At 35.7% G+C, this 21805-nt stretch overlaps 1 protein-coding gene across 2 annotated transcripts; it reads left to right on the top strand.

The window, feature by feature from the left end:
- The first annotated feature begins 72 nt into the window (after positions 1-72).
- Positions 73-21708, top strand: ushbp1 (Usher syndrome 1C binding protein 1). 2 transcript variants are annotated; one of them, XM_015603308.3, is made up of 15 exons: positions 73-158; positions 1367-1538; positions 4438-4556; positions 4939-5099; positions 6991-7154; positions 8906-9115; positions 10201-10430; positions 10980-11120; positions 13189-13265; positions 13563-13656; positions 14479-14707; positions 16428-16586; positions 19595-19692; positions 19890-20012; positions 21391-21708. In XM_015603308.3, the coding sequence occupies exons 2-15, from the start codon at positions 1530-1532 to the stop codon at positions 21554-21556; spliced, it is 1980 nt and encodes a 659-aa protein (XP_015458794.3). In that variant the 5' UTR covers positions 73-158; positions 1367-1529; the 3' UTR covers positions 21557-21708. The 2 variants fall into 2 exon arrangements, with proteins under 2 accessions (XP_015458794.3, XP_015458795.3); XM_015603309.3 differs by lacking the exon at positions 73-158 and having other exon boundaries at positions 1175-1538; positions 13566-13656.
- Positions 21709-21805: the final 97 nt, after the last annotated feature.

Below are 21805 nucleotides of genomic sequence, written 5' to 3'. Positions count from 1 at the left end.
ACACTTCGCAATTCAAAATGTATCGACACAATGATTCAGTGACTCGCTTCAGTAAGCGAAGCTTCGTTAAGTCACTGGAACCGCTGTGAAGAATCAAAAAGAGCCGATTTGATTCAAACACCCCGAGCTTCTTCCACAGGGAGAAACTGGACCCATAGGTAAGTCTGCTTTAAATGAAAACCTAATTGATAAACAGTGCAATATAATGATAAATAAGGGCAAAGTAAGACCCCCACCAGTGTTTAAATTCCCACCAGGCGACACTACAACTGGTTGAATGGGGTTTCCGACATTAAAACTGTGCTGTATTTAAAAAAAAAAGACCAAATGACAAAAACATGACATCAATTTAATGAAATGTTATATCAATTGAACAACCAGTTTGTCTTTATGTGGTAAATATTTCACTTAATTTAACAGATCTCTTAATTTAATACATCCTTCCTTTGGTCACATTTTTTAATATACAACATTTTCACAATTGATCCAATCTGTTTTCCCCCATTTAAACATTAAGACAACGTGTTGAAGCAAGGGAACATTTTATGTTTTTCAATATTAATTTTATGCAATGATATTTTAAAGGAATCAGTATTTTTATTTTTTCTGTTTACAGAAAAGAAAATATCTTTGAACCACCACTAAGAGAAATGGACCCAAAGTTAAATGCTTATGCGGGACATTTTTGAGACATAATAAATACAAAAAAAAAACAAAAAAACATTATATTAAATTAACTAAATTTGTTCATTCAGACTGCTGTTTCTGTGTTTGTACTGTGCCTATGCTAAATATATATTTTTAAGTTTATAATGAAATAACTGCCTATGTGGACATGTACAAATACCTACAATACTTTTAAAGATATATCTTTTTTGCTTGCAGCAAAAAAAACTTACACCATATTGAAAAAGAATTATGTTGAAGTAAATCTTAACCATATAAGTTTTTGTATGGATATTATAATACATTTATCTGTGTCTTACACAAAACATCAAATGTTAATGACTCAAAATTATCAAAATACAGGTCTAACTAAAAAAAGGTCTTTACATCAGTTAATTCAGTTAAAGCATGTCGATCAAATGCTGTGTCCTCAATCCAATCTAGAATAGGAACTCTAAACCAAGTCTAAAGCAAAACAGGAAAAGATCTCACAAAAGCATGGGTGGGGGTTTCAATCGAGGCTTCCATTAGCTAGATACCAGATGTCGTTATCACTCTCTGGGAGGGGAAAAAAGTCAATCTCTGTGCATTTATTACAATACTCAGAGCTCAACAGCCTAAAGCAGTAACAGGGTAGCATACAGGAGGGTTGGGTTTTCAAAAACAACAAAAAAAACTCTCTCTTTTCCTGGTCTGACAGCAGCGCATGCCAAGAGACAGACACAGTGTGGAACTACCCAAGGCTGTAATCACACAGGGCAAGAGGACAGCAGCAGCAGCAGCAGTCCCTGTTCACCAGCCTGAGGCTCCACATCTGTGTTCTTCAGCAAAGAGCTAGAGATACATCAGGAGAGATCAGCACAATGACAGAGGTGAGTCCTTTTCTGACCTTTAACTGACAGACGTGACTTATTATTCTTACACTTTTCCATAGACTATATTTAACAGCCCCCTTTATGTAAAGTGAAACTTGTCTGGTACATGCAGGAGTGTTCTGTACAGGTCAGGCCTTGACCTATAGGAGCTTCAAAGCAGATGAAACTGTTGAGCTTCCAATACTCATAAAGCACTTTCATATCTCAGATCAGAACAGCATGGCGTGACTGCACTGACTGAGTGATTTATGTGTGCTTTTCTTTTTTCCACCTGCAGTGCACTGCAAAAGTGCACTGATCACTTCAAGCACAGCAATGATGTATGAGCATTTTTTGTATAGAAAAAAAACTTTTTTTAGCTGTAGGGTTCTGTATTTGGGGCCCACAGCGCAGTTCCTCAATCAAAACTACTCAAATTACTGTACATATTAGTGTCATAGTGCTGACTGCACTCATAATGGCTACTAAATACAGTAATAGGGTTTAGGGTTAATAAATTAAATAAGTAATAAGGCTGCAGTTTTGAACGAGTTTGTTGATTATGGCTGGACACCAGATATCTTTATTTTTTCACATTATCATTTTCATTTGTCACAAGGCAAGAATTTAGCGTTTTCGTGAGCTAAATTTATGCTCAGTAAGTACAGAGGCAGGAAGTGGGGCTGCAGGATGTGTCTGCTTCCTCTGTTTCCTATGTTCAAAACAACAATCTGCAATCTGTACAATGGCTGTTTTTCACATACGCTATATTATATCATTATATCTGCATACGCTTACGTTCTTTCCAAGAATTACAGCAGAGTTACAGTTAATATGTGTACATTCAGTATCTCATGAAAGGGATATTTTATGACATCATTATTATTATATATCATAGGACAACACAAAATATATGACACTTGTAACGTGTCAGTAAAGTAGTCAGTGTTAACAGTGTGTACCAGTGTAAATTTGCTGTGTATTCAAAATAACTCAATACACAGCCATTAACCCCTTAACAGGCCAGGACTTTGTTAATTGTCTGCCTGACGCTACACACCTAAATCTTGAGGATTTCTAATCAAGCATTAGATAAGAAGCTTTCATATTGAATAAGGAACATTACTGGACAGCATAATTGTAAATGTAATAGAAAATATAAACTAATATTTAAATAAATCTGCTAATGTCAAAATATAATGAATAAAATTTATTCCTGAACTTTATTTTAAAATCAATATTTTTCTTAATACAATTCAAACAGTTCATGTCCTCCAAAGCTTTAGTTTCGTTTGTGTTTGTCTCGTTTTTATGTCTGTTTCAAACCTGCAAAATTTGGGTTGATTCATGTTACTGATCTGGATTATTAAGTGAAGTAGAGATTGGACAGGCAGCTAAGTGTCCTGTAGGAGATTTCAAAGACCTCAATTTTTTTTAGAATGTAAATAAATTATTTTACTGCAGAAAAAAGGGTTCTGTATCCCCTAAACCTGTAGCTGAAGACAAGCAGCCCAAGAGCTTAGATTACTGGAATCATGTCTGGTGGTCTGACGAGATCAAGATGGTGTCCAGCATATGTGGCGGCACCCTGGTAAGGGGTACCAAGATAACTGTGACTTGTCTACAGTAAAGCATGGTGGTGGGATTGTCATGGTTTGGGCCTATGTGAGTGCTGCCAGCAGTGAAGAGCTGAATTCTAACATCTACTTCTAACATTATGATGCAGAGCATTATCCCCTACAAGATGAGATGCTGAGGAAGCTAAATGTAAAGTTGATTGACTAGCTAAGCATGTCTCTAGACCTAAACCAAATTTATCACCTCTGGGGTATACTCAAATGGAAGATAGAGGAGGGCTCTGTGATGACGTCAAGGAGAAGGGGATAAAGGGTTTTGTGAACCTGTGAAGATCTAGTGAACTTCATGTCCAAGTATATAAAGGTGGCCATGCACAATATTGACAATTTGACCAGATATTTAGACATTAACGGCTGTGTTGTGTTGAGTTACTTTGAGGACACACAAATTTGCACTGTTGTTCAAGCTGTACACTGACTAATTTACATTGTATCAAAGTGTTGTATCTTCAGTGTTGTCCACTAAAAATATATAATACAATATTTATATAACATATGTATATAATAGGGGTGTACTCATTTTAGTGAGATACTGATAATGCACTACTCTTACAAAAATAATACAAAGTGTAGTGATTTATGCATATTATTGTATGCATTCCAAATGTCGTCATAAGGAAACTCAGTATTAGCTATAATTATCATGCAGTACCTGGTTTGGATAATCAGTGCTTAATTCAAGTTAAATCAGGTGCCCTGCTGAGGCACTTGAGCAAATCTAGGAAATGGCTGGAGGCATTAAGGAGAAATCCGGAACCAAACCTTTGTACTTCACACTTCACGCCTCAGAAATCAAGCACATTTTCTAAAAACAAGAAATTCTTATTACTTATTAAGAATAAGAATTTTTGCTTATTTGTATTCATTCCAGTGTTGTAGATATTGAAAATAAATAAGAATTTTAATTCCAGAACAAAATATGTGTGGACATGATTTTGCAAATGACTGAAATATGTTACATCAACTTGTTTTGGCAAAACATCTGCTCACATAATACATTTTCTTCATTTGCAATCATTTTAATATTTAAATCATACACAATTTAAAATTCCATACATGAAATAAAACACACTTCCCATCAAGACACATGATTTTATAATGTGTGCTAAGGTGATCAGATTACAAGTATTTGTAAAACTTTAAATGAAAGGTGTTTCTCATGAAATAAGAGGCCAGTGAGCTAGCTACACTGTGCATATTCATTTGGTTCATACACTGGCATATGAACTCAGCTTTTATGTAGATGAGATGTAGATGAGCCTTTGTATTTTGTCCCACAGAAAGCTGACAGTCTGGCATCTGCTGACTCTGAGCTGGCCCAGTGCGAGGCAGAGGTGGGGACGTTGCTCAGGATTATAGCTGAGCTCAATACGAAGATGGGTGCCTTGCAAATACCTCGGTAATCACACACTCGATGTAGTTAGCATTTATACTGTATTTTGCTCTTTTGGTTCTTTCAAGGACCTTTTAGTTGATAGTTCTTTCATAAAACCTTGCATCTCCATTTTGGATGTTTACTTTTTGGCATAATGTGAATCTAGCAATTGTACTTTACATTGTCAGAATGTCAGAATGAATGAACCACCAAAAATATCCTAAATAATATAAGAATAAAACCATTTTACACTTACTTTTGGTAAAAGTATAGAGTATGTATAGATTATATGTACTATAGAATATTACATACAGAATAATTGTGTATCAGTTTAAGATTTTCTTAAAACATCTTTAAATCTAAGAACAATTTGTTTTTTTTTAATAGTGAGTGTGTTTTTCTCCAGAGATCCAAAAGACTGTGAAAAACAGGAGCAGGTCTGCAAAGCCAGTCCACCGGCACCACCAGCAGCACCATCACCACCACAGCTCAGCCCCATGGTGCACACTGGTGGCACACCATCTGTGGAGTCCATGTCAGTGATAGAGCAAGCCCAGCAATGTAAAGGCATGTCACAGCTTCAGTTACACTAAACTGCACATTATAAAGGGCAAGGTTAAATCTGCTCTTGCCAGGCCTTTGTTTTTTCTACACTTTACACTCTGCAAATCTAGAGCTTGCACATATTGCATATTGGCTCCCATTCTATTGTGAGAACTGAAAAAAAATAAGAAATCACTTAAAAATTATGAGTTTCTTTGTTTTTTTTTTACCAAATTAAAAACCTCTGGAATATAATCAAGAGGATGATGGATGATAACAAGCCATCAAACCAAGCTGAACTGCTTGAATTTTTGCACCAGGATTGGCATGAAGTTATCCAAAAGCAGTGTTTAAGACTGGTGGAGGAGAACATGCCAAGATGCATTAAACTGTGATTAAAAATCAGGCTTATTCCACCAAATATTGATTTCTGAACTCTTAAAACTTTATGAATATGATCTTGTTTTCTTTGCATTATTTAAGGTCTGAAAGCTCTGCATCTTTTTTGTTATTTCAGCCATTTCACATTTACTGTAAATAAGTGCCCTAAATGACAACATTTTTATTTGGAATTTGGGAGAAATGTTGTCTGTAGTTTATAGAATAAAACAACAATGTTAACTTTCTCAAACATATACCTATAAATAGCAAAATCAGAGAAACTGATTCAGAAATTGAAGTGGTCTTTTATTTTTTTCCAGAGCTGTATAGACAACTTAAAAATAAGACAATACGATATAAGACTTTAACAGCTTAACACTACCGTCCTAAAACAAAACATGTATGACAGTTTGCTATGGTTATTAAAAATTAGCAGTGGTTTAATAGGATAGTTTAATGTAAAGTTGGGCAATATACCAACCAGAAATATTCCTATTTCAAAATTCTTAAAATATAGTTTGGAAAGACAAAAAACAGGTAACATTTTTAACATTTTAACAGCCTACAATTTATATTGGCAATTCTAGCTGGCTTTATGAACCAAGCTACTTTGCTGACTAAAATGTAAATTAAATAACTCAATAACAAAATAAGACAATAATAAGACTAAGCGACTATGCAATAGTTATAGCCTATAGCCTTTATTAATAAGAAGTTAACTTTATATTATAGTAAAAATCTCATTACTCACTGATTGGGGACTTGACCTTAATCATGGGAATTAGTTCAGTAAAGGTATTCGCCATTTTGAAAAGCTATTAAAACTGTCTAAGTCATATTTTATTTTGACTTATAATAAATTATAGTAAAAAGTCACACTCTTAACATTCATAGGAAGTAGACACCCTAAGGAAGTAAAATCAAATGATCAGATCTACTGAGGTGATGCAGCACCATGAGGCCAAAAAATATATTTTAGAAATGTGACAACATGCAGTCTTGCCAGTGTAAAATGAATAAATAAACAAAAAGTCTCCAGATTAACAGTCATTGGACCCATTATTTCAGTCCTAATGCAGTTCTGTATGTTATAAATAAGGTAGCTTGTATGCAATTAGCCCTGTACTTACAGAAAAAAATCCTAACTATAATATAACTTTAACTGTAACTATAAACTTGGACAGATTTAAAAATTTGAAGGCAGAAGACATCATTGGATATAAGTGGCGTAGCATTAGTGATGCGTGCATTTGTGCTATAATGTTATGATTCCAGAATATTGGTAATTCCATAAGCAGATGTGACACCTATTTATTAAAATCTTGTTCTTAATTTTCAGAAAGGTTTAGTGAACTTAAAGCAAGGTTACTTCATAAAAATAACTTGCTATGAATCAGAATTAGTTATTAGTTATTAGTTATTGCATCAAATTTTGTTATTTGTTTCATACATGCTAATATGCTAATATTTTCTGCACACAAACCAGTAATGATCAATCTATACCTAATTTCGTAATGCACTTATATGGGTGTAGGTGGCAGTGGAGAGCCATGGACAGAGCTCCAGCAAGTTATGTCCAGTCTGGAGTCTTCAGCCAGCAGGGGGAGAACACTGGTCATTCCCCAGATTCACCAGGATGGAAAAACCCAGGCAGAGCATATTACTGCAGCCCGTGAGAGCTGGGTTCAGGCCACACAAGTAAGCCTTCATTTCACTGTTCATTTCAGGAACATGAGATATACTAAACCTACATACAGATGTAGGGTACCACTTTAAAATAAGACCATTTATATACCCTTTATAAAGGTAGTCTTATTTTAAAGTGGTACCAGATGTAGTTAGGAGGTCCCTGATTAATTACATCCTGTTAATTACATGATATGTTAAAATAATAGTTTCATTAAAAAAACATTTAGTTGTACCCCAGATGTGCTACACAATGTGGCGAAACATTTGTAGACACCTGCTCAAGAGTTGACCAATTCCAATGGTTAACCATATATTTACAATTTCTCCCTGTTAGGAGAAATACATTACTTAAAGATTCAATGCTTTATTTAAACATATATTTATTTATTCATTAAGATACTTAAAATAAAACAACTTACAATAGTAAAACTGAGAAATTGTGATTCTGCAGTCAAGAGATTTAATAATAACAGCCTCTTCTCTTCAGGGAAGGTTTTCCGCTAGATGTTGAAGCTTTTGTTCAGCATTTGAGTGTGTTCAGCTACAAGGATATTAGTAAGGTCAGGTACTGATGTAAGCTGAATAGCTGTGGATCACAGACACCTCTCCAAATCATCCTAAAGATATTAGATGCAGCTCCATCATACAGAGCACAGGACTACATAGTACCTCTTCTGCTGATGTTTAGCAATAGATGCTGTGACCTTATTAGTATGCAGCTGCTCCAAAGCATCCAATTTTATTTGAAATGCTTTAGTTCATATGAACTCTCCCTTGAGTCACTTGAAATGTTAACACTAAGAGACTGAAGACAGTCACTGCCTCTTTTCTAACCCCCACTGAGGCAGCATCGATATGAAGAAAAAAGGACAATTGTACTCTCTTAGACTCTGGCTGCTGATAACATGAGCATGATTAAGGATTCAAACCAGTGACCTGTGCCTTAGTTCCCTGGACAACTCAGAGCCATGCTTCTTTAGGGGTAGTATGCTCTAAAGTGTCAGTTTGACTAGCTGTATTAATGTGGAGGTTTCATTTGATACGGAAATATGGTCCAGGACTAAGCTTATTTGTTTGACAGCCAGACTTTTATATGGTGTGCATTTTTTATGCATTTTTTTAACAAACAGCTATGCTATTTGTTATTAATATGACCTAACAAAGATAAAAAAAAAAAACTTTGTCTTTGTACAAGAAGCCATTTTTGCCAATAAAAAAAGGTCCTCATATGGGAACAGTGGTTTATTTTAACATCTAAAAATGATCCTTACCTTACTAATTTTAGCTTTCTGCAGTAAGTAAAGAAATAGTTTTAACCTAAAATGTGAGTTTTTTCCTGGCCCATGTTGTCTGTATTGGCTGTAGAAACTTTTGACTGGGATTCCCGCCATCTTCTTTTCAATTATTTGATGCAATGTTGTCATGTGACCACTGGATGGTACGGTCAGTGTCTTCGTATAAAAAAATAAGCTTCATGGTGCAGAGAGTCAGAAATGTAATGTCCTTATGAGGATGCGGAATCTCCAGAGGTTAATTTATGCCTGATATTGCATAAACCAGTTTATTTCACATCACTTATCAACTTATCAGCATAGTGTTTCATGATTGAGTCATGCACCTGGTGCATATATTCTTTTATTGCTTGTAAGCTCTGTTATCTCCGTATTTCCATTGCAGAACAAAATGCCAAATTTTGTGTTAAGGGGAAAATTGTCTAGCTGTCTTTGGCAGGTGAACCATTTCTTCTAACTCTGCCTCAGGTGTTGGAGGAAATGGAGAGGGAGCTAGGAATCTCATATCCATCTGAATTACCTCCTGAGGAGCGTCAAGCCTATCAAAAAGATGTTCTCTTACTGGATAAGCTCAACCGAGACCTTAGTGCAAGCCTGAAGAGTCGTCAAGAGGAGCTGAAGAGTGCAGAGGGAGCCATTTTGGAGATGGAGGACGAGAAGAAACGGCTTCGAGAAAAGGTAACTGGACACAGCAAGTCTTTTAAGAACGAATTTTAAGAGCCTGTACACTGACATGACAAAGTCACGGGACAGCAGTATGTTAATCATGAAGTTTTACTTCAGGATCCATCCATCCATCCCTCCGTCCACCCATCCCTCCATCCCATTTCTGAAGTTGTGTGGGCACATCCCCCAAACCACAATATCTCATATGTATTTGGAATATTTCATAGAAGGCATTAAAACCCACATGACATTTTGCATGTCAATTTATGGTAATTCTTTCTTAAATTAAGTATTATTTATCCTCTTAGGTTCACTTATGACATGTATGTGGTGTTTTTAGTAAAATTTTACGTATTTTACCTAATGAAATATGATTGTCATTCACTATTACTGCCTTTTTTATGTGATATCTTAAAATAAACAATACATTTAACCCTCCTATTAATTTGTCAGGAACAGCAGTGATGTTCCTGGGTCAATTATCCAAAAGATGTCTGAAACCCCCCCAAAATATCCTAACCAGCAGTGTTAATATTATTTTTTACTTATTCTATCAATATTTAGTGCAATAGTGGTCCTTAATAGCAATGGTGGCCCTAACAGGTAATGCTTCAATTAGGATAATTCACTTGTTCATAAATGTTCAAACTTTTTTTAATGTTTCACTACTTTTAAAAGACCAACATATAAAACACAATAGTTTTACAAAACATTAAAACTTAACATTGCAATTTTGTTTTGTTAGTTTTTGTAGCGGGTGGTTGCATATATGGAAGATTTTCATATTATATATAATATATATAATAATTATATATAATAATTAAGGCAAGTAGAAGTTTCATACTGAAAAAATATTTTCAACTATTTTTCCTAGATCTCCTTAAACTTTCAGTTTGACCCATGACTTAATAGGAGGGTTAAACAAGTTTGTTTTGCAGACCCTATATCAATATACTGCCTGAACCATATTGCCTGCATGATGATCTAGTGTATATTTAATACATCAAACTCCTTTAATAGAAAAATTATTTTTTTCATCACTTGGTTGTTTAGTACAGAATGTTTATTCACATCTCAGCTGTATCTTTTGGCTACAGCTGGAAGAGCTGAAAAGGAAATGGCTGATTGGGTCCAGTTCCTCTCCGCCCAGAAGTCCATCTTTGTCCTCTAGTAGGACCCCGAGTCCCTGCTGGTCCTCTCCTGTGTTTCCTGGGTCTCCTCTGCTGTCTCGCAGGATGTCTGTCTCACCTCCCACTTCCCCCTCCCTGCTAACCTGTGCTCAACCCACCAGCACTGTGATGGAGACAGAAACTGATCGGCTCCAGAGGTAGGACATGGATCTGATGCAGTGCCTCATGGAGGGACTTTGACTCTATTTACACTTTGCCACTTTAAGGGACTAGAATCTGGATTGTATCCTTTTAGCTAAATTTACCCTTGGTAGTCAAGTGGACTAAATGATGGGATGAAATTGAGTTGCTGTTTGGGATAGAATAAACAATCTGCTAATTTCTTGAAGAAGTTTTGGTTGTACTGGGAGAGGTTATTGTTGGTAAATGCGTCTTTGAGAGATAGCTGTGTTTACACTGCTATAACGTGGCCTAAATGTGTTTTTTTTTTTCACCTCCAAAAACGGTTTTATTTAATTGGATTTGTATGTGTTTTATGTGTATACCATACATTCTAAAATAATGTATTAAATATCTTTTAATATTAAGACAATTTGACAATTCGCTGGCAGGGCTTAAGAATTCTTAATTAAATATTTTAAGGATTCAATACTTGAAGTGGAAATTCTTCAACTTGTAGAAACCCGCAGAGTCAGTATGATATAGTATGCTGTACACAGTATGTTCACACATGGTCTTTTAAACAGGTGTCTGGAGAGGCTGAAAGCGAGGAACGAGCGGCTGACTGCGGCTCTTGACAGACGGAAGAGTGAACAGGAACAAGTCAGCATGGCTCTCAGCCGCCACGAGGCAGACTGCTCTGCTCTGAACATGGCCCTGGCTTACTGGTGCGCTCTCTACTTTGGTATTATTAATATGGTGGCAGATGCTGGAGAGCATGTTAGATTCACAATTTGAAATCAACGATTATTGGGTTTATATTTATTTGAGACCTATTTTCTTAAGACAAACTTATGTAATAGTGTAATTAAGTAGGGCATGTGTTTGTAGGCCTTCCCATGCTTTAAATAATTCGATGTCTATTATAATTAAATAAAGAATTAAGAAAGTTGTAAAAATACCAATATTAATATATATTAAAATCAATACATACAGTGCATTACAGAGGCAAAAATCTGCTACAGAAGGCCCAATCTCACTTTTTTATGAGAGCAATATTGACATTTTGAGTATTAGCTAATTAGAGTACTAGGGTGGGTTTCCCAAAAGCTTCACAACACTAAGAATTTTGTTAACTTGTACTTAAGATTAATTGTTAATTAAAGAGACCTCCAATACTGAAGGAGAAAATGGCATTTTCAATAACCGTTATTATTTCCGTGGTTGATTTTAATATTATGTTATATTATATCATATCAGTTTCATGTTTAAAAATAGGTTGTAATATAATATATATCTGTAATTCAGATATTTTAGTTTTTTTATTCATTCATGTGTGTGTTTACAAATATTTTACAATGCCTTATTATATTAATTTGTTATTTCTAATTTCAGAAAATGTATAATGATATTGACTGTAATTAATTTGTTCGCTATTTGCTAAGATTGATCACTTCCTGAAAACGCACCCCTGATCGGAAATTTTCTCTTTAGAAATATGCTGGTTTCATTTTAAGAACTTCACTTAAAGAAATCATTTGCGAATAACACAGTATTTTTATTTAATTAATCTTTAATCAAATTTCATTGTTATTGATTACCATCCTAGACAATTTCAACAATGGTCGGCAGATATAGAACAAACTGGAGATCTTTACTAGCAGAACATAAGCTGTAGCCTAATACTTTTGATATGACTGGTAATTCTACCCTTAATACAATATAATACAATCAAAAACTCACGACCCCAAATCTACAAACTACAAGCTACATCATATGTGATTTAGCTACGGTTAAACATGTTCGCACTACCCAGCTCTAACAGACAGTTATTTTCATGCCTTCTGACCTTCTGGTCTTTGAATTTATGATTCCTGGTCAAAGGTCATGGACTGGTTATCTGAGATCCTGGACCTTGGCATCCCCGTCTGTTTCATCACAGCACTACTAAATAACGTCTCTTCATTAATAATGAGTAAACACATCAAATGCTTTCTACTGATTCATCTCTACCATATTGCCAACAAATATTGTACTGAATTGGAAAGACAGAACACAGATTTCCATAAAATACCAGAACAAAAAATAATTAAAGCATCAATAAAAAGCAGCAAAAAAGGTGATATTTTGATATGTCAGTTTTAAAAACACATCTACTTCAACAAAACTTAAACTGTTTAATTCTTAGAGATAAATATAGGTTTTAAAAGCTTAATTATTTTCAAATCAGGAAAATAATTCAGAAAAAGGTACAAAAGTGAAAATGTCATAGCGTCCAATTAAGAATGTTTAAAACCACATTGTTCAGGTTTATAGTTATACTATACCGCTATTGTCACTGTCAAAACACAAACAAATAACAAGAAAACAAGCATTTGTATTGGTGCATTAAAATTTGACACAATGTGTGAGAAGCCTATTTACTAAATACTGTAGTAAACTTAAAATCATCAGAAATTGACTTATGTTATTCTTTGAACAGCAATGACATTAAATATATAACTGTCTTATAACTGTGTATAATGACCTTAATTTTTAATATGACCATTATACAGTTGTGTTTTATGATAAAGCTACCCTTATCAGATCCTCGTCACAACTACATTTATTACATTTTCTTACATTTTACAAATTACAACTTTAAAGGTGAGAAAGGAGAAATTTAAAATTAAAAAGATGATTAAAAGTAAGAAAGAAAGAAAGAAAGAGAGTGAGAGTGAGAGTGAGAGAGAGAGAGAGAGAGAGAGAGAGAGAGAGAGAGAGAGGAGATACTAACACTGACTTTTTGACTGACAGTGAAGAGTGTGAAGAGGCCTACAGTGAGCTATTGTCCCTGTATGAAGCCAGGAAACAACAGACTGCTGCGTTGGCAGGTGCCGCACACACTCCGTACAAGTTATCTGTGTCACATGTCAGGCTCATGTCACACACACACACACACACACACCTAACACCTACCAAGAATTTGAAGTCATGCATGTGTCCCACACATTATATATATCATATGTATGATTGTACTTACATGTACTCATGTAATATACTCATGTATACTTTTACTTTATACATTATATATACATAACTACTAATACACTGTCTGTGTACAGTTTTCTGCATAGTAAGGGACTGTTGTCTTGAAAATGTATCATTCTATTATCTGTCTCTCATTACAGCAGCTTCTTCCCCAGAAAAGCCTGAGTGTTTGATTACTGCTGAAGAAGAGTCGCCCAGTTCACCAGTGGAAACTGCAGAGTCTGACCAGACCAGGTATACGTACAGCTTTATACAGCATCAATTAACAATCTTCACATTTAATAAACAATTTAAATCACATTAAAAACTCATCTAATCTAATTATAGTTGCTAATTTAAAGTAAATACATCTAAAGTTTGATTTAAGGGACATATATATTACATGAACTTGTACCTCCAATGTCAACATTTAAAAAAAAAAAAAAAAAACTTTCACTAATGAAAGATTCAATTTTTTTTGTCAGTTTGAGCATTTCTATTGATGCAATTGCCATGCAATGCTGAGATTGCAAAAAATGGCAAAAATGGATATAAAAGGTTTACTCATGACAGGGATGACATGAATCCTTCCATGTCTTTTTCTAAAGGATATTTGTAACATAAAATGTTCTAAACTGAATGGATAACATACTGTATCATCAAAATGGGTTCTGAAGGATGAACAGCTTCATATAGTAGTTTTGGGGGACTTCTTTTTAACAGCATGTTTACTTATACTTTGTCATTTAATTGTGTATAATTATACATGGATTTTATGTTTATTTTAACATCTTAGCATCCCCACAGTAACCACTAAGCAACTCCATAGCAACCACCTACCAAACATTTAGTAACACAATATTAACCACCTGGGATCCCATAGAAACTACATAGAAAGACCATAACAACCACATGGGATAGACCTATTATTCGTTTTCATTACTTACATAATTACATTGTCACCTATTAGCTATAATAATAACCACCAGGTATTTAAAATTCTCCAAGTTTCCATCAGATTCATTTTATCTATGTAATTCTAAACAAAATAACCTTTCCTCTTCCTCATGCCGCTAGTGTTTCTGCAGAGCAGTTTGAAGATAAAACTGGCGTGGTTCGGCAGAGGATTGCGAGGCTGAAGCAGGACAGGGCAGCAGTGTGTATCCCAGAGCAGATGAGGACAGGAGAAGGGAAGCTAAGCCCTGACACAGGCACACTGGCTGGGGGCAGGCACAACAGCAGTGCCTCCTCAAATAACCCCAAAGGAGAGAAAGCTGCGCTGCTGTATGAGCTCGTCACTGTCAGGGTGAGATATCACTATACAGCACACAATCGCTGGAATTGAGTTCAAGGTCGATAAGATAGGAAATTTATCGCATTATATAATTATATTTCTGTTTTTCATGTTCTGTCTGATACCAGTATCCATTAAAAATGGTACTTCAGCTTTATTTACACCATAAGTGGTTTGCACTTTACACTATGTAAGATTGTGCAAAGACCTGAAATCAGACAACTAGGGGTAAAAAATACAGAGAAACTGTTTTAAAGTTCATTTTCTCCCCATACACTAAAAGATACAGTAATTCACACTTTAAGCCACTACCAAAGGACATGCTTTACACACTCACTTGTTGACAAGTTCACCGATACGGAACAATCACTAAAACTGAACGAAGCTTTTGGATTAATGGAGTAGAATAATGTTATACTATTTTGTGAGACAAATATGTTTGACTTATACAGCACTGTTTTGTCCTGCTTCACCAGAGTTCCATAGTGCAGTTAGCAGCATGCCGAGCCCGGAGGAGGAATAATTACTTGATAATTAATTGCTGATAATTACATATCAATGGATCTTCAAAATTATTTTAAAGCTGTTATTTTAAGATAAAAGAGTCACACTCAATGTTTAAAGGTCTCCTTCTGCGAAATACAGTAGGTCTCTCTTAGTTGTATATGATGCTGCACATGAGACTGTTCCTCAGCCTCCATTGTCTGCAGTCGCTAGTAACAGAAACAGACGAGTCAATCAGGAAAAACACTATGTCTACGTCAACTAGTGAATTCATGGCCTGCTGCAAATAACACATCAGCGTTATATGTTATGCTAAGAAACAAATGGTTAGAATTTGTTTATGGAACACCGCCAGCGAAGTACAGTTAGGATAGATAGGTGTGTATGCATAAAACAGTTCTGTTTACAGTAGCTAAAAGTAAAAATCCACCCCAGGTTTTGTTCCAACTGCATGATCGACTCTGCTGCAGCTCAGCCAACCTTGGGGTGGATTTTTACTCTTAGGACCTGGACTCTGGACCTACCTCTGTGTGTAACTATGGGTTTTACATAGGATCTCCAATAGATTTTGTGTTATACAGAGACTCTAAGACTAGGTCAATATAAGTCAGCAAGAGCCAAAATTATACTGTTTCTCCCCGCCCACTCAGCATTATACTGGATCTAGACCAAAAAACTAGACCAAAACTAGACATTTTAAAATGAATGGAAAAAAAAACGATGGAATGAGACTTTTAAACATATGCATTTTTAGTTTTCCTTGTTTGTTGGTATGATTAAAGGGTGGTTTTGGTCATTTAAATCAATGTAGTTGTGGGTAATATTAGTTTTACCCATTATATGAAATTAAGTATCTAAAGAAAATCTAAATAAAAATTGTGTTTTTATTTAGATTAAAAAATGTTTAAAAAAATGTTTTTGTTCTTATGAAATGTAATTAAGCTACCAGAGCTTCAAGATTTTTGAATGTTTAAATAATACAAAAAAGTGCAAATTATATATTTATATTATATAAAAACAGTAGCTACAAACTGGTAAAAGCTACAATTACTACTGCAGTGTATGTACAATTTATGCCTGAGTATATAAAATGTTATTGATTATCTGATTTTTTTTCTCTTTGAAATTTGAATTATTACCATTGCTCTCAGGCCTTTCGAAACAGTATGCATCTAAAATCTACAGAGTGTCTGAAGTTCCTGTCTGCTTTTCCTGGGCTGACTTTCAGGAGGAGATGTCAGAGCTGCGGGGGCTCATCAGACTGAAGGAGAAGGAGAGACGCAGTCTGGAGTTCTCTTTGATGGCCCATAGGTGTCAGGACTCTGCAGGGGCAGCGATTGCAGAAAGCCTGCGGGAGGAGCTGGAGGACAGGAGAGCAGACCAGCAGGTGCTCTGTTAGAATTTGCTTGGAAAGTTATGAGAATTAGGACATGACATGGTCCAGATCAAAGTCAGGTTGAAAAAAGTCCATGCAGCCTAGAGAGCTGCACAAATTAAGCTTTAAGCTTGCAAAATGTTTACAGGAAAAGTGAGGTATATTTTTCTTTACAGATAAGGTTTCACTTTTCTTCTGAAGGTTGAGGTGAACCAAATGAAGCCAACCAGGAGTGCTTTAGGTCCTAAGACACACACATACCACATTCTGCACCTGCATGGAAGGAAATAGCTTTCTATACCAGCTGGTGGCAGTGGTCTGTTTAATAAAAGTAAAACAATAAAGAACTACTACCAGCCTGTAATGAGATTTAGCTGGCTGAACAGGGATATTATGGTGGTTTTCCACTGCTTAGTACCTACACTACTCAACTTGTCTCTATAAACATTAGACAAGTTTGGCACCTGGAACCTAGAGCTGGGTAAATTTGTACCTGCTCACGTATGGTTGCAAGCAAGCCAAATGGAAACTAAAACAGTATGTGTAAACATTGGAGAGCACTTATTGGCCAGAGAGAAACTTATTCTTAATACGAAACATTTCACAACACAAAAAGCCACAATCTGAGAATCTGAAATAGAATTTTTCATTACAGCAGATTTTGTTGCTACTGTGTCATTGCTCTGAAGATGGAATTGATGGGTTTTTGCAGTGTCACCAGCTAAATTTCAGGGGCAGAGCTGTGGTACTGAAAAAAAAATGGCTTGAGAACGATTACTGGTCATCCATTACTACACCAAGGCCTTGTGCTTCTGATGATGGAGTGACCATAATATTACTGACAGTTGACTGTGGAATCTTTAGTAGTGAGAAAATGTCACGACTGGAGTGCTCCCTATCATGGTACCATGCTGGAATTCAGTGAACTCCTGAGAGCGAGCCATTCTTTTACTAATGTTTGTAGCAATCTGCATGCCCAGGTGCTTGATTTTATACACCTGTAGCAATAAAAGTGATTGGAACCTGAGTTTATTTGTTGGTTTTGATGTTAACGAATACTTTTGGCAGTATGTCACAACGGATGACCAAAAATACCAAAAATCTGCAGTAAAAAGCTACTAGAATGTAAACAAAAGTCATTCAGGGTGATTTTCTGTCAATTATCAGGATTAGCAAAAATGTTCACTAATGTTCACTGATGATGGGTACCAGATATCTTAAGTGTTTATTCAGGGCTGTCAAATCTGTCCACATTGTGTCCATGTGGCTGCAGATTTTCATACTTATCAACAAGCAGCACACCTGATTCTACCTGTCCAGTCAGTTAATGATGATTTGTGCTTCTGCTTGGCTGCAATAAACCCTGAAGCAGCACTGGCACTTTGTGGACATGTTTGACACCCCTGGTTTAATATCTCTTGCTCTGCTCTATCACACACAGTTATTATATTCAGTTTTGTACATATATTGGATTTTGTTTTATTATTTTGATTTAAAACGGGCCAAACTGGCAGTTTTGAATGTTAAATACAATGGTTACATTTACAGTGTAGACCAGGGGTCACCAACCCTGCTCCTGCAGAACTTCCTTTCAGCTCAAACCACTAATCAATCCCACATGATCCATCTAAGTACTACCTCCAGGAATACTTGATCAGATTAATGGCGTGTGTTAGATTTGGGATGGAAGTGTGATTTGCAGGAAGGAAGCTCTCCAGAAGCAGGGTCATAACCCCTTTTGTTGACATCAGTACAAAGACAAAAATCATGAATCATAACTTCCCCTACAGTGAACTCTTACTTAGAAACCACTCTAAATGACCATATTTTTCGCACTATAAGGCTCACTTAAAATCCTTTCTTTTTCCCAAACATCATCAGTGTGCCCTTTATTTTAGTGCCTCATGCATGAATTTTACCAGTCAGGTTGTAATGAGCAGTAAAATAACTCCACTGAAGTACAGTGTTATACAGGAGTTTCAGGAGTTTCAGTTTAGTTCTCCAACACTGAGAATGGAGTAGCATTTGCAGCTAACCGCTATTTCCCGGTTCAGAGGTGAGTATTATCGGCCTGTAGCCTGCCCCTAACTCCGGCTAGCACTGCTGGAAGAGCATTAGCATTACCTGCTAACCATGCTAGCCATTTGGCCATGCAGAGGTGAGTATTACCAGACTGTAATCTGTGTGTTTACCATGTTAAAACAAGCTATGTGGGAAGAACCGCTAGCTAATATCGCCCTGGTTTACCGGAGCACTCAGGGTTCCTCAGTGTAGCTCTGTTGGGCAGCATTAGCCAATAACCACTAGCTGTTAGCCGCTAATGCTAATGCTCCAACCTTAGTGCTGGTAAAATTTGGGAATCTAAGCTTACTGTAAATAAACAGAAGAGCTTTACACACCCAAATTAACAGTTCTCAGGAGAGAAATCTGTGTAGATTTACATCCAGCACTTGTTTGACTTAAAAATAAAGTCTTTTTTATTACAGTTCTGTTACTTAGCTTAGTTTTACTTAACTTAAATAGCTAACCCCCAGCACCACCCAGCAGTGAGACTTGCTGAATTAGAAGTTTCTTATAATGTCTCGTAAAATTCCCATATAATCTAGTGCACCTTATGTATGAAAATAGACCTAAAACTATATGTTTATTCATAGTGCTTTAATAATATGGTGCGCATTATAGTGTGAAAAATACAGTAACTAATCAACCATTGAATTACACAGAAACAACAGGGAACAAGTAATTTCCCTTCTACAATAATGACATATTGTTCTTAAGGACTTCACAGCATTTTAAATGAGAGGTTTTCCATTGAAAGCTAAATATAGTTAATGACTAGTCTTATTTCTTGTCTAGGAGACCAGCTCTTTAGTTTAAGAGGTTAGTGCTTGGTCATTTGTGTAGTCTTTGTCACTACAGTCAGCACCATGCTTTATTTGCAGACATACTGGAAGTTTGTAAGATGTTAAAAGGTCACATGTCTTTCCAGTTGAAACCAAACCTTTGTTTCTTTGTTTTAGAGGATGGACGAGATTCGAGGTAAGCTGGCAAGCGGAGGGGGAATTCCTGGGCCACGGAATCACGCCATCATGAGAGATGTCCGAGCAGCACTGCTGAGGTAAAAATTACACTGAGGCCACAGGCATTTGAAGAATCCTGGAAAATATCTTAGTCAAAAAAGAAATCAGCCAAAAAACAAAAAAGTGCTGTAGAATATTAAAAAAGGGAAATGCTCACTTATACTGTGAATGGATGAACATTTTTCGTACTCAGGTGGTTTATGGACTGATGTTTCTATCCTGTTTTCCATGGCAGGGAGCAGACAATGAAGAGAAGAGTGGCGTCTTTACGAGAATCTCTGGACTCCACCCTCTTAGACTGCACCACCCAGAGGAGAGTTCATAAGGAGGAAGTGGCCCGCCTAACTCTCTGTCACAAGTACAGAACAAACATTTATTTTACTAAACTAAAGAAACTATACTGTATAGTATAAACTGTACTGTATATAGGATTCCAGGTCTGTACAGAACCCTCACTTGGTAAATTCTGAGAATAGGGACTCATGTGAGATCATACAGGAGAGAAGTTGTTAGGTTTATGGTAAAACCAGCTGTAGCTTGCATACTGTTCTGTATTTTCCTGCATATGATAAATCATACATAATTCATAATCAGAGTGAAATTTGATTTTCATCCATTGACTTAGATAATTGGTTACAAAATATTTTACAAAATCAATTCAGTTTTGCATTTTATAAATTTTAGTCGAATAAAATATTTTCAATCATATTTTTCAACTTTGTAATTAAAAACATACATATTTTATATATCAAAAATGTGTTTCGCCACATTCTTGTAACCCCAATATTGGTCTTGTCTCTTTTTCACCCTCATAGTGTTGGGAACATTATTAGTGATAGAGTGATTGGCCTTAGAAATAATATGGAATAAATTAAAAAATAAATCCATATAAAGTTCAAGTTTTGAAAATATCAGCAGCATTCTATATTGGTTTGCCCTTGTTTAAATTTTCTCAGTAAGAACAGTTTTTTCACGTTTACATCCTTTTTAAACCACTGAATTGAGTCTTCTTTTCACCTGTGGGAGGATGAACAGAAACATCTGTGGATGTTTTCAGAGCTTTCGCAAAGATAAAAGCTTGAGGTGATGTTAATCTGATGGGGTGGTTTTAGTGGTCCGCCATGTCTCATATTAGCAAAAGCCAATGTCGCAGGGCTTTTACCACCGTTACAAAGATTATTTTTATTTCTTTGTTTGTCCTTTTATTAAGGACAAACAAACAGAATATTATTTTAATCTAGTTAATCAGACAGAATACTGTCAGTGTTTTAGGTTTGTTTGCTTTGTACCAGATCTACCAGGCTAATGTAGCTCGCAACTAGGCTAATAAATGCTCATAGGACCAAAAAGCATTGTCTAAACTAAAACAATTTCTTAGTGTGGCTTAATCCATGTAAATGTGTTAAATAGATTTACTGTTGAGGGTTTTAATACTGTTTGGCATTAAAATGCAAAAATATAAAGACTAGGTAGAGGATGTGGGTTTTATATTCCTAATATTGTTTATTTCTGTTGAGTGAACTTTTGGCCAATTTGTAGATAACAGTTTGTTAATGCAGTTATCAGGATGCTAACTGTTGTTTTATAAGTTAGCTTTTTTAGCCCTGTAGCTTAAATAATTGCTGGTCAAATATAATTTAGATATTGACAAATTACATGGATTTTGTAGCTTGTAGCACTGAGTAAAATTATGATTATGAATGGTTGTATTAATAGCTGGTATTTCCTTTCACCAGTAAAGCCATGAGTGTGTACAGGAACACACGCAAGAAGCAACACGAGCAGTTGTGGAGGCTAGAGCGACAAATTACGGCCATGACAGAGCGTCACGCTGCCCAACTGGCTGAACTAAAAGGCACACTGGAGGCACTGGAGTGGAAGAAGGAGGAAACTGTGCTCTGAAAGAAACTCAGGAAGTCTGCGAGAACTTTTTTTTTTTTTTGGCCAAAAGCTCACATTTCAAATTACATTTACCTCATGAGACCAAATGACACGTTAATAACGTTCACTGTCTGTTAAAATATGTTATATTAAATAATATTTTGATACATTAACACAGTAGTTTGGTCTGTATTTTGAAGTACAAAAACAGAAATACTTGTTTTAAGAATTTTTTATTTTTCTTGGACATTTCTTCTTTAGAAATGTCTA

The sequence above is a fragment of the Astyanax mexicanus genome, chromosome 16 (assembly GCF_023375975.1).
Source record: "Astyanax mexicanus isolate ESR-SI-001 chromosome 16, AstMex3_surface, whole genome shotgun sequence".
NCBI classification, from domain to species: Eukaryota; Metazoa; Chordata; class Actinopteri; order Characiformes; family Acestrorhamphidae; genus Astyanax; species Astyanax mexicanus.
Note: the sequence above shows the minus strand (reverse complement) of the source record. Positions and strands in the feature narration are given on the sequence as shown.

Bases quoted from the DNA above. Each gene is read 5' to 3' on its own strand.
- ushbp1 (XM_015603308.3), top strand. The intron at 7,155-8,905 runs GTAAGCCTTCAT...ACTCTGCCTCAG, and splicing joins GCTGGGTTCAGGCCACACAA to GTGTTGGAGGAAATGGAGAG. The intron at 10,431-10,979 runs GTAGGACATGGA...TCTTTTAAACAG, and splicing joins GAAACTGATCGGCTCCAGAG to GTGTCTGGAGAGGCTGAAAG.